This window comes from Cyprinodon variegatus, unplaced genomic scaffold, assembly GCF_000732505.1.
Source record: "Cyprinodon variegatus isolate N-32 unplaced genomic scaffold, C_variegatus-1.0 Scaffold1122, whole genome shotgun sequence".
Classification (NCBI taxonomy): Eukaryota; Metazoa; Chordata; class Actinopteri; order Cyprinodontiformes; family Cyprinodontidae; genus Cyprinodon; species Cyprinodon variegatus.
The window spans coordinates 73,746-86,843 of record NW_015151575.1 but is presented as its reverse complement, the minus strand read 5'-3'; the positions used below and the strand labels follow the sequence as shown (position 1 = coordinate 86,843).

Genomic DNA, 13,098 nt, shown 5'->3' with positions numbered 1-13,098 from the left:
GGAGGCAATAATAAAAATAAAAAAAAACACCTTACCAAATTCAATGAAGGAGTACGGCCGCACGGCGCTGCTGATGCGTTTGCTGTCATAAGTGATGATAAACTCTTTCTGCAGCTCATCCAGGAAGCAGAAGGCCAGCACATTAGGGTAATTTGCAGTGCAGACCATCAGGTATCCAACACCCAGTGAGTATATGAAACTAAAACCCAGACATAAGAACAGATATTACTGCTTTTAACTCAACGCGTCCTGCATTTTTCTCAGGGCAAACGCCCCAGAGAACTAATAAGACAACAAACTGCAAAGGGTACCATAACAAGGGTAATGATTTTTCTAGTTAATGCTCTAATCACAGAGCAAACACGGTTTAAAATGCATTACCTCTCTACAGGTAAAACATAAAATCCCACTTTTACAGGGAAGTGAACATAATAACCACATTAACACTCAAATGCAGCTGTTTAGACAACACCTATCAGCCTGGAAGCTTTAATTAATACGATCAGCAGGTTCACTTTCCCTGATAAAGACTGGTATTGTCTAAATAGCTCAGAGCAGAAATAGGGAGCAGAGGAGGCTGTGTGGATTATTTTAAAGATGAGATAAATTAACTCTTAAGTGTCTTAAAAAAGAAAAATCTAGTTAAATCTGAAAGGTGCAGGTGGAGGTATTGCAGCAATAACTAAAGCCAGCCGCACAGACTGGAACACGTTACACTGCTAGTCAGATATGATGGTAAACCCTGTTGCACGGGTAAACATTTCCAACCGTGGGACTTATTGCTGCAGTAGAATCACATCAGGTTAGTCTGACAGAAAAAGAAAGATATTCAAGGAAGGTTACAGGTGTTATTGCACTGATTGTTATAGAAGGTCTCTACAAAGAGAGAGAGGAAAGAAAGCAGAGAAGCGGTGGAAGCACTCAAAGTTCGGGAACCAATGTGAGGTTTCCTATAGTAGCAGAAAAAGCAACAGTCTTTGAAGCAGAAGCTTTTACTGAGTAAAGAAAACTCAAAGTTAGCTCTTTTCTTTATCAGGAGGAATACGATTTGCTAAGAAACTGAGGATGCACAAAGATGTATATAAAAGTGAACTCTATTTTCTTAGAGAGAGAGACCTTCAGTGCATAAAAGGAAGGCTGAACAAAGCTCCTCTGTTTTGAGCGTTTCAACCTCAGTCTTTCCCAGAACTTGCTGGACAGGTTGGCATTTAGGGCAAAGCTTCATCGCTCTTTGTTCCACATATTCTGCAGTTCTTTCCAAGAAATAAAGCAGTCAAAAAACGCAACTAAACAGAAGCTGATAACCTCAAAGCTCCCTCTAACTCAAATGTTCTGCTGTCATAAAATTCAAAAAGGAAACCAACAATATAAACTGAGAAGTTAGAAGAGTTGAGAAATGTTTCCCTTCACAATTCTTTTTAGTAAAAAGGGTCACCAAGGCAAAATAAGTAATAAATGTTGACAAACAGAAAAATAACTTGCATTTTGCATTAATCTTCGGGTTAAACATTAAAAATAAAGTGCATCCAAACAAAGAACTGGAAATTTGTTCCTTCTTTAAACTTATCAAGCTACATCATGTATTTTGAAGCATTTACTTTTTACTACAACCAAGATAAAATAAAGGTAAGAAACATGTGCTTTGATGCATTGATGGTGACAAATCTGTAAAAACATTTAGCTTCTTTTCGAATCAAAACGATATCCTCCAGCAAAGACACTGCAGAAGATATTTGTTTTCTTATTAACTACAATTTAACATTTATATATTTAAATAAATGCCACTATAACAGTGTGCACCACTTTAAGTCAACTTCCCTCCCATCTCTCACTCCCCTCATCACCTTTTAATGGATTCAGCAGTATTTTAGTCTCTCCAGGAAGGGAGGAAGAGCAGAGCCAGGAGCTAAAACAGATTTGAAAATGTCTTTTCTGATTAATCTCTCCAAACCTATTTTACCCTGTGAACTAGGCCAAAACTAGCTGAATTCAAGCGATCTGCACTGGAAAAAAATCTAAATCTAGATAGGTCTCTTTTTTTTTCTTAAAATAAGTGCATTTGTTCTTGAATTGAGGTAAAAGAGACATTTTGCAAATGGAACAAGACCAATTATATTTAAAATAAAAAAACACAATTGCATTGTCTTATTTCAAGTGCATTTTATCGAATTATCTTATTTTAGGAGAAAAATACCCATTACATTGGTAAACTACCTCATTTACCTACTCAAATGAAGGGTAAATACACTTAACTTAAGACATTTTTTCGAATACCAAATCATTTTTTCCAGTGTGATTAGAAGAGACTAAGGCTGAGTTTTTTTCTTATTTAAAAACAGGCTCTTTAAATGCGAAAGGCAGGATTAATAGCTTGGAAAACAGTGTAAAAGTCCATGGTTTCTTTGATTTTCTTTAAAAATGTGTAAATAAAAGTCAGGAGGACCCATCCAATAAATTTGTCACTTGCTCAGCTAGATAATTATTTAGGATAATTGATCAGCAAATAAATAGTTCACTAGACACAAAGTCTACTTTTCTATGTCACATTAGTAGCTATAATTAATCATAACGAGGGATTTTACAAATTCAACAAACTCTCCACAAGTTTTAACAGCATGTATTTCAATATCTGGACCATTATTAATTTTTATTTAACACATTTCATGTTAAAGGCTGCCTTTTTAAAGTGAGACCAATAAGAGATGATATTTAGGGTTGTCATGCATCTTTACAGTGGTTGCTAAATAATGTGACATCTACATCTCTGGTAGCGTTTACAAATAATAACTCAGAATGCATGAAAATTATACTGGTAAAATGTTTACCAATATAGGCATGTTAGACATCGTTGGAAAGCTTAAATTCTCCACAATTCAACCACCAAGTTCATTTTATGGACACAGTAAGCACCAAAGCACAATTATAGCAGCACGAAACGTAGCGTGACAAAGCAGCCACAACAAGCAAGCATGTCTTTATAACTGCTGTTCAAAAAAGACCTCTTATTTTCGAGAATAAAAAATAAACAACTTTGAATCTTGTTTGAACTTATGGGCTTGATGCAGCTTGGGTGTTTTACTCACCCAAATTTCCGGTTTATATTCAGAAACAGGAAGGTGTTAGCTTTCAAATAATGTATCACACGTGTAATTTGGTCCTACAGTTCCTCAATTATTTGCTTTTCCATTTGGGTATGCAAAATAGGTGAATTCCCCAGAAATTAGGTGGATTTTAAGAGGTTAAGAAAATTTACAGACTATGGCTTTAAGTACACTGGTAACACAAGTAACGTGTGTATTATTTATAAATTATTTTCAACAAAATAAACACCTCACTTCAGATAAACACATCTTAGTCAAGAGGCTAGATATTTATTCTGTCATAAATTAGCCAATAATAAGTTAAAATGCAAAAAGGCGCTATTTGCTGATCTATGACGCAGCAACTGGAAGCCAGTCAGATAGTAATACTCTAGGTTTGCTGATGCATAACCATATTATATAACAAAAAAGACTTCATAAATATATATATATATATATATATATATATATAAATCAATAACATCTGGTTCAGTAAATGCAAAAATAAAAGGTTAGTTAAGTATTGAAATATCAGATGAAAACAAGATGAATTGTAGCTAAATTTAAGCCAATTTATGATAGATTACTGAGATTTGGCTGAATCCTGTCAGATCTGTGGCATTTTCTGTTTTCTTTTACATACAGTTTATAACAAGAAAAATCAAATACATAGAAGTTGAGTCGAATATCAGCCTGCCATGATTTTGAGGCTTTTTTCATCCCTAAAATGCATCTAAATGGTCAAGGAGATATAAAAAGACTAGACACTGAAATAAAACAGCTGAGTATCATCATGACCTTCCCTTCAGTTTTATATTTGCAGGCTTAATAAATTAATAAATATGACGCTGATCAAAAGGAAGCTGTGGCTGAAAGGTGAAATCGGCTCATTTCATTTAAGGTCATGTCCAGCGTTTTAACAAGACTAATTGGCTCCTATCAAACAGCGCTGGAAAGCTTTTTAACGCCTTTCCCCTGAACATCAGCTGAGCTTTTATAAATAGCTCTTTGTGGAAAAAATGCCTAAATGGTTCCTGGTTTTACCTTTACTAACATCAGGGGGCATTATTCAATAAAAATATTCAGAGAGAAAGTAAAAGGAAATGTGTAATCCTTTATAATTAAAAGTTATTAAAAGTTAAAATAAAAAAATGCATATATTACCTTTAAAATATAATATAATTTCATAAAATATAAAATAAATTCCATAAAATGTGTCATACTTCACATTGTATGGCCCAGACTTGAGTGTGCAGCGGTCAGGAAACTGGTTGAGTTTCCTGGAGAGACCTTTAAGATGCCTCTTTGTCTCCTGAAGGTCCTTCTCCTGTTCATAGTCGGTGGATGCTGAGAGAGGCAGGCCGTCCGCAACGCGAACCACGGAGGCAAACAACACCATCGACATTTTACAGATGAGGCCGTCTCCCGGATTGGCTGTAAACAGGTTCAAAATAGGCCGTATGAATACAGTATTGTTTATCTAGATGTAATTACTGTAGGTTTTTTTCTTATAATTAATTATTGGTTTCCCAACTATTCACATGGGTTTTGGACAGTATTGCACCAAAATAAAAAAATCTATCACATTCAAACCCAACAAGCTACAATAAACACCTCCACTATTCCTTGTTAACAGCAAGAGTAACAATCTGATTCAATAAAGGGGAAAAGGCAGCTTGTAATAGAGAAAAACTATCAGAAAGCGGATTGTTATTTTGCTGAAAAGGTTGATAATTGCACCAATAAACCTAGTTATCAGTTTAGGTTGAGTCATTTTAGGTGAAGCTATAGAAAGCTTACACAGTTTTGCGACTAAAAGCTATCCTGCTCTATTCATCTTTTTTTTATTTAAAAGTAATTCAGTGATGTTTGAACATGTCAGCCCTTTGCTTTCTACTGACAACCCTGCATTTCCAAACAGTGGGGGGAAGATAGGTGCATTCTACTACATTCTGCAACCACAGAAATAAAACAAAAGTTGCTTTACATTATTCATTGACGTATGTATGCTGTGTATCTTATTCTTATTTCAAAACAAACTAATATGGGTTTAATATCAAAACTAAAATCTAGAGATGGGGTCGTTTGTATCAGAACCACGGAGAGCTCCACGGCTGAACGAAAACAAACCGACAGGAAGTGATGTGATGTGAGCCATCATCTCACTGCTTATATTCATTGTAAATTACAAATTAAGCCTTAATTTAGAATTTAATATTTCATTTGAGTTGACAAAAACATGGCAAAGCAGGACAAGCTAACGGTAAAATCCAAACATATTAGTTTATAACGGTATCTTTAATGACGATTGAGAATATAGCCGTTCTATAAACCAGATAATCGAAAGACTCATCAATAAACACTCTAAAATAGTTTAATATGATGAAAAACATTAACTTAGACTAAAAGACATTTAGAAATTTTAAATGAAACAGCTTGAGAGCTAAGACCATTAGCAGAATCGGCTAGCTCGGGAGCTAACTGCTAGTTTATACGCTTTAATGTAGAATGACTGTACATGACAGATGAAAGGAGTCAATAATTTGATTTAAAAATATATATATATACCTGCTGGATGAGTTTGGCATCATGCGGTTGTCTGTTATGTGCAGCTCTGAAACTGTGCAGGAAGCAGAAGCAGCTAGCAAGCTGCGACGTCAGGATGGACTGGTTTACGTGGCTGTCTCGCAGTGCATTATGGGTAAAAAGTGATGGAACTAAATTTAACTAAATCCGGCAAAACAAAATAAGAACATATGGTTAAAAGGAAAAGAGAAAAAAAAAAAAACCGATAAAGTATACTACATGTCAAATTGTCTAATGGTTTTAATTCAAGTGAAATGTACCGAGACTTTTGGGAGGTTATTTGCAGAAAACCGAGTTAGAGTGCTGCAAAGATTGCATGGCAACTTAGAATGAATGTGGAATTCCAATCTGTTAAAGTATGGAGCACCAACTCTGCCATATTTAAAAAAAATAAATACATGCTCAATAAATATATAGGCAAACAATTAATTGTTCCCAAAAATACAATAAACAAATTAATGTAGGTAGAAATTAAATTATACAGTGAGCCATAAGTGTATATATCTCTTTTAATTACCTTCTTTATTTATACGCCTTTGTTATAATTACCTTATTTGTTTATTGTCCCTTGTAATTGTCAACTTTATTGATCTATTACTTATTATTTTAAGTATTTACTTATGTGATAATATTTTGTCTGTTTCATTCTTCCTTTGTATTTTTTTTACCCTATTTATTTCTTCAACGCTATTTATTTCTGCCTGCCCATTTACCGATTTAATGTGTAATTAAATCGTAACCATGCACATAAATAGTTAATATTAAAAATAAAATAAGTAATAAATAAATAAGGTAATTACAACAAAGGTGAATAACTAAATAAGGTAATAACACCAAAGGCGAATAAATAAAGAAGCTAATTAAAAGAGATATATACATTTATGTCTCACTGTATAATTAAATTTCTACCTACATTTATTTGTGTATTGTATTTTGGGGCAATTAATTGTATGCTTATTTATTTACTGAGCATTTATTTATCTATTTATTTATCTATTTATTTATGTATTTGTTTTTAAATATGGCTGAGTTGGTCCTCCATAATGAGCACTGTAGGCAGAAAATATTTACTCAGTGCTTTTCTTATGTTTTTTCATTTAAAACTCCTACTGTAAATAGAAACCACATTTTACCAAAATATCAGCAGATAAAATCTAAGAAAAACAGAGATTTTAAATTCCCTAAAATATTTTGCAAAGTGCATCTTGGTTGTTAAATTAACTAAAACCTGTAATGTAGCTTTTAGTGTTAGCAGATGTCTTTTGAAGGCAACATTTTGGTTGCATTTTGGTCCCAAGAGAAATGGGGGCATTCTACAACTACATTTAAAACAAAAATCTTCTTTCAGTAACTCTGTAAAAAGCTCAAACTAGCTTAATTACACATCTTAAAACTATATAAATATATATATGTGTATATATATTATTATTATGTTTTATTTTTATTTATTTATTTATTTTACAGAATTGTTAAAACAGATGTCTATTATATGGATTAGATATCTGGTCAGAGGTGGTTTACAAAAAGGAGTGTACAAGTTATATTCTAATACATCTGTGGTAGCTGTGGAAGACCCCAGCCAAAGTCCATGTCTCCCTAGTGCCCAATTTCTTACTTCACCATCATTTCAAGACTGTTAATGTCTCAGTGGCTTGCACACCTTTTCTACCAATTCATTCTTCCACTCTACTTTTTGTTTGGGAAATATAAATCAAAAGTATTCAGAATTTTTCTGCAGCAATTTGGTTTGAATATTCAAGCATAATTAAAACACACTCAAAGAACATAACCAAAATTGGAATGAACACATCTCAGCTGTTTGTCTAAACACTTAAATCCCTGAGCTTCACAGTGTCTTTTTCTGTCTGTTACCGTATTCATCTGTGCATGAAAAATCCACTGTTGCATTCATGTACTTATCATTTTGAAGACAATCGTGCCTCTTATTACTCTAGCCTCGATATGGATAGTACATAAGGAGGCAGCTCATGTTATGAAAAGCATGGCAGAGCTACAAGCAAACATTTAAGAAAGTCAGTCAGTCATGTTTTAATTAAGACATTTTCAGAAATCAGATAAATAATTAAGACACTGGAAATATTCAACTTATTTAAACCACTCAGGGACCATGATAGTATGACCATTGAATCGTCTTCCTGGTTTAAAATGTTTTTTTTTTTTTTTATTGGTCATATAAAGTATAACATAAAAAGACAATACAAACGTAAATGGAAAATAGAACAAAATGCCTGATGCAGCAAGACAGTGAAAAACAACCCAAACCTTAAATGATGCATTCATTAAAAAAAAAATCACTGAGATTAACTGTATGCATGAGTTTTTTTTAATGAGAGGATGAATAATGAATGAGTTTACCATCTTTTATATAAACACTACTTTTGTAAAACCTTTTTTAATTTTGCCTATCTGTGCTTATTATTGCAGGATCTGGTTTTATCTCTAAAAACCAGTAGAAAATCAGCAATGTTAAAAGCACCCCATGTTTTGGCACTTTATTTTTGTTTTTTCCGAAAAATGAATAATGAATAATATTCATCGGTGGCTTGCCAAGCTTTAGCTCTGCTCTCTGATCTAAAATAGGCCATTCCCTGGCATCAGCATTTTCTTCACTTTTCTTACTTTTTGTTCAAATATGGAAGAGAAAAGTGACAAAGAAAAGTAAAACAGCAGCAGAGAGATGTTAGTGGCCTTGCCCTCTATGCATACCTGTGCAATCTCCCCAGAGCTCAACAATGTCAGCTGAGGGGAAACGCTCCAAACCCCCTTGGGCTAAGTGTGTGTGGGTGTATAAGAACCAGAGACACTGGGGAAAAGGATGATGGATTTGTGCTGCAGCTGACAGCTTGATGAATAGCCACAGGTCTCTGTTAGTGTTTAATGCAGAAAGTGGCAGGTGTGAGGAAGACGGCGTCATCATTGCAGTGACACAGTAAACAAACAAAAAGTTTTCTTTCCTCTGAATTCTTCAAACCTACAATATTTTTATGTCTGTATTGCCTCACTTTTCTTTCTTAATGGAGTTCTATAGTGTTAATTGTTGCTTATTTATTTGTATTTTCTCAAGTGATCCATTATAGAAATATATCTGATGATCCAAAAATGTTTAGGCGATACAAAAAAACAGAAATCGAGTCAAATCGAGTCAAATCCTTTTCCACAGCAGTTGATTTTTATTGGATCAACATAAATTATTTTGGTACCAAACCCTTTGCTTTCATTTTAAGACATGTAATTCTAAACAGCAATTACATAAACAGCAAAACTAGACTCTTAAGTCCTGAGAGTAGATATTTTGAAACAGGCTACAGGATATCTTCTATAAACAAAAAGTAGAGGCTTTTCCTGACTGATGCAAATTTCCTGCTTTCCCTAACCCGTGACCTACAAATTCAGATTTCTTTTTTTTTTTCCTTCTTACAAAATAATAATTATATATAAAAAAATTGATATTTTATTTCATAAAGGTATTGGATCTGAGTTCAACAGAAAATCACTTACCAGACCTTCTTAGAAGTCATAAACTACCTGGGGTCCGTTTCACGAAGCAGGTAAGTAAGTAAGTAATGTTTATTTATATAGCACCTTTCACAGACATAGAGGTCACTAAGTGCTTCAGAAAATTAAAATACAAATAAAATACATTTACAGTCACAAAAGACATGTTCATAAAACAACCCTTAATCTACTGGAATTAAAATGCTTTCTTAAACAAATAGGTTTTAAATTCCCTCTTAAAAACATCAACAGAATCAATAGGTGCAAGGAAAGCGGAAGAATATTCCAGAGTGCCGGCACGACAGCCTGAAAGGAGGGATTTCCCCTGGTCCTGTAACGAGTATGAGGGACCATGAGTAGGTTCTGGTCCTGAGACCTCAGCCATCGTGGTGAAGCTAGTTAGAAGTTGGATATTGGATATTATTTTTTCGAAAGAAACAACAAGGAATAGTAGCTAGCGTTGACTAACATTTTTATACCAACACCGCATCATAACAAATAAGTCCACATACCGTAAACAGGTAAATAAGGACAAAATAGCGGCAGAGCAGTCTTCGGTTTTCCACATTTCTTCTCTGTTGGTTGGCCAAACAGAGAAAATTCATCAGTGCCAAAGCAAAAGTGATGGTTTACGAATGACATAAGTGAATATGTCATGAGTTGGGCATTACAGCAATCTACCGGGCTTGACTGTAATTTTGCAAATAGCAGTTTCACATCTCTTAGGGAGAATCTTCACTTGCACTTTCTTCATATTGAGTGAACTTCATTGTGGAGGGAACTCACTGGAGTGTTCTCAAAACCAAGTGAGAGAAATGGGACTGGGCCGTCTTAATGTTGCTAATGCTAATGATGCCACAGGCTAACAATGAAGCCATACTGAAGCAGAAGATAAGAGTTAAAAATAGAGACCTGTATATTCCAGCCCAGCTGTTTCAGTTGACTGTAACCCTGTTGATTTAGCCCCTTAAAGTCGTAGGAAAACGGCCGTTCCAGCTGTTGCATTTCTGAATTCTCCCTAGTCCTGCAGGACTTTACACGAGTGAATAAAGTGAATGTGATTGGGGGCGGGGTTGTTTTGACGGAAGGTTCGCAAGCAAGTTTGACTTATGCCGGTTTCTCTGAAGCATCTTGTTAACCAGTTAGCAACTTAGTACTAGTTAAGATAAATTCCATTGGGACCAAGTAGCACTAAACTGGTGACTTAGAAAGGACACTGTCAAGGAACGCTATGGACAGCGGAAACATGCAAGAGGAGGAGAGTTGTGGTTGTGGATGAGTCTCCTCCGTCATCCATTTTTTATTTAGATGAGGAAAGCGGGGATGAAGATGTTGTGGAAGAGGACGCCAGGGCGGCAGAAGCTTGGTTTGGTGTAGAAGGCTTACAGCCGTACATGTTTGAGCCCTTGCCTCGCAGCACTGCTAGTTCTGTTAGCTCTACGCTTTGATTGACAGATGACCATCAATATATGATTGGCTGAATTTAGGTGCACAAGCTGATGTATAACTAACCGGCCTGCATAAAGTAACGGGAAAAAAACACAGATTTTTAGACAGTGTTTTTTTTTTATAGAAACTTTCTAAATTTTGGGAGAATATTGTCTGATAAAGGGTAAATTTATATATATGTTTAAGCCATAATGATTTGACATTTAGATATGATTTCCCTAAGACTTTAATTACCTCAATCTAATGCATGTTTCTGCTTAAATAAGAAAAATCTGGTGCAATTCCTATTTCCAGCCTTCTAAAAGGCCCTGGTTGTAAACCATTTTTTTCTCTGATTTCCTGGTCAAACATGGAGCAGGCAATGAGAACATTTCAGAAAACAGAAGGTAAATCTTATAAAATTTGATTTATGAAAAAAAAAGTATTCAGAATATAACTTATGTTTAGATAGACCAGGCCGGTCAATTTTGTTAAACTGCATTGGAAACTGAATCTGAATCTTGGTGAAGTTGTCTCGGTAAGTGTTAGCCATCATTTTGTGTATGGGGCACATGATGTAGTCACTGAAACACAGTGTAAAAATTTATTAAATACAGTGTTGGGCACGTTACTTTGAAAAAGTAACTAGTTATGGTTACTAGTTACTTCCCCCAAAAAGTAACTCAGTTACTCCACAATAAATGTAACCTGTTATTAGTAAAAGTAACTATTGCATTACTTTTGCGTTTCTCGCCCCCATAACCCTTACCACCCGGCCCCCACCTTTTTGCCGAGTGTTTCAAATGCCAGCTGAATAGAGTAGATGAAAAAGACAAGTACCTGCAGAGAGTTTTGCATTTATTCTCAGGGAATATTATTAACCTTTATTAATATTAATATTTCTCAGGAAATATTATTATTAACCTTTAACACATTATATGTTAGTATGTTTACTATTTTTTGGGAGGGAAAACGTCGTATTTCCGGGACGGGACACCCTGAACTCTTGGTCCCCCTAGAACAGCACTAACACTAACAGCACCATAGAGGCTCCTATTAAAATCCTTGTTTAGGACAATTTTAATTTTGAGTGCATTCAAGAGGAGTTTTAATTTTGGATTTTGGACTGAGTTTAGTTTTATTTTCCCTGAAAACTCAGAGGTACCTTGTACACTGAAAAAAGTGACTTTTTGGTGAAGTAATCTCTTTTGGAGAATTCGTCATAATTTCTACACTGTATTTTTAAGCTTCAGTAAAAAACTAGAAGTGGAAGTAGGAGTTGCTTTCTAAATGCATTCATGACTTTGTTATCTTAGGATAGGAAAATGTGGCATCAAATGCCAAGAATTAGCAGTGGGTTTCAGTTAGTGGATTTTTCTTAGTGGAAGGTTGTGTGTCATCAATGTTTTTTATTAGTTATTTTATTTTACTATATTTGGCAAAAAAATAACAGGTACCGTTATTCAAATATCTAGTAGAGATTTTATTATTCAGTGAGACTGATTAAACAGTTAAAACTGTTAATTTTTAATTGTGTTGATTTTGATTCAATAATGTTGTAATTGCATTCTTAAGTCCACTAGTGTGGACGACTGGATTAAATGTTGAAATTGCACTGTTTCAGTGTGTATTTTTGTAAGATTTTTATCGCATATTTGAGTAGGGACTACATTACCAGATCAGTGTTGGATTAGGATATAAATTACTGCGTATGCTTTTTTTTTTCATTTAAATAGAGGCAAACATAATCTTTACAGCACTGCTCAAAGTTTAAGTTGCTGTTTCTGTTCTGACCTTCGCCCATAAGTTGTCTTGAGCGTGTTTGTGTAAGTTACATATTCTTGATCTTACATATGAGCATATAATGAATGTTGAAACTCTCATTTTCAGAGGGTTGTAAATTTTTTATTGCATATTTGAAAAGTACGGTTTCAGTTACAGTACAGGGCTGCTCAGTGGCACAGTGGGTAGCACTGCTGCCTTGCAGCAAGAAAGTTCTGGGTTCAATTCCCTGTGCATGCGTCAGTTCTCTCCAGGTACTCTGGCTTCCCATAGTCCAAAAACATGACTGTTAGGTTAATAGGCTTCTCTAAATTCTCCTTAGGTGTTAATGTGTGCGTGAATAGTTGTTTGTCTCTGTGTTGCCGTAAAACTATGTTTGTGCCCATGAAAAACAAGTACACTTTACCTAATTTGTTTAAATAAATCTAACTCACAACTATAATTAAGTAAATGTTACCTAACATCTTCACAACTGTTATGTCTTATGGAAGGTAAAATTCACTTGACACTGACAAAAGAGGGTTACTTAATATTGCAGCATTAAATTTTACTTAAATTATTTGCCTGCAAATACTTACAGTATATTTTTCAAGTAAATCTTGAGGGTTTTTTTTTTCTGTGTACTTTATTCATTTCCCTGTTGCTATTGCAATTGATGAATGAATGAATGAATGAATGAATGAATGAATGAATGAATGAATGAATG

At 34.5% G+C, this 13,098-nt stretch overlaps 1 protein-coding gene across 1 annotated transcript in view; it reads right to left on the bottom strand.

Annotated features, from left to right (window-relative positions):
- sec22a (SEC22 homolog A, vesicle trafficking protein) overlaps positions 1 to 5,761 on the bottom strand; it is a 15,750-nt gene extending 9,989 nt beyond the window's left edge. The window contains exons 1-3 of the mRNA XM_015400592.1: positions 5,649 to 5,761; positions 4,304 to 4,514; positions 36 to 199 (exon numbers count right to left, since the gene is read on the bottom strand). Coding sequence (XP_015256078.1) covers positions 36 to 199; positions 4,304 to 4,485 — 346 coding nt within the window. The 5' untranslated portion in view covers positions 4,486 to 4,514; positions 5,649 to 5,761. The remainder of the gene's footprint in view (positions 1 to 35; positions 200 to 4,303; positions 4,515 to 5,648) is intronic.
- Between the last annotated feature and the right edge of the window lie 7,337 nt (positions 5,762 to 13,098).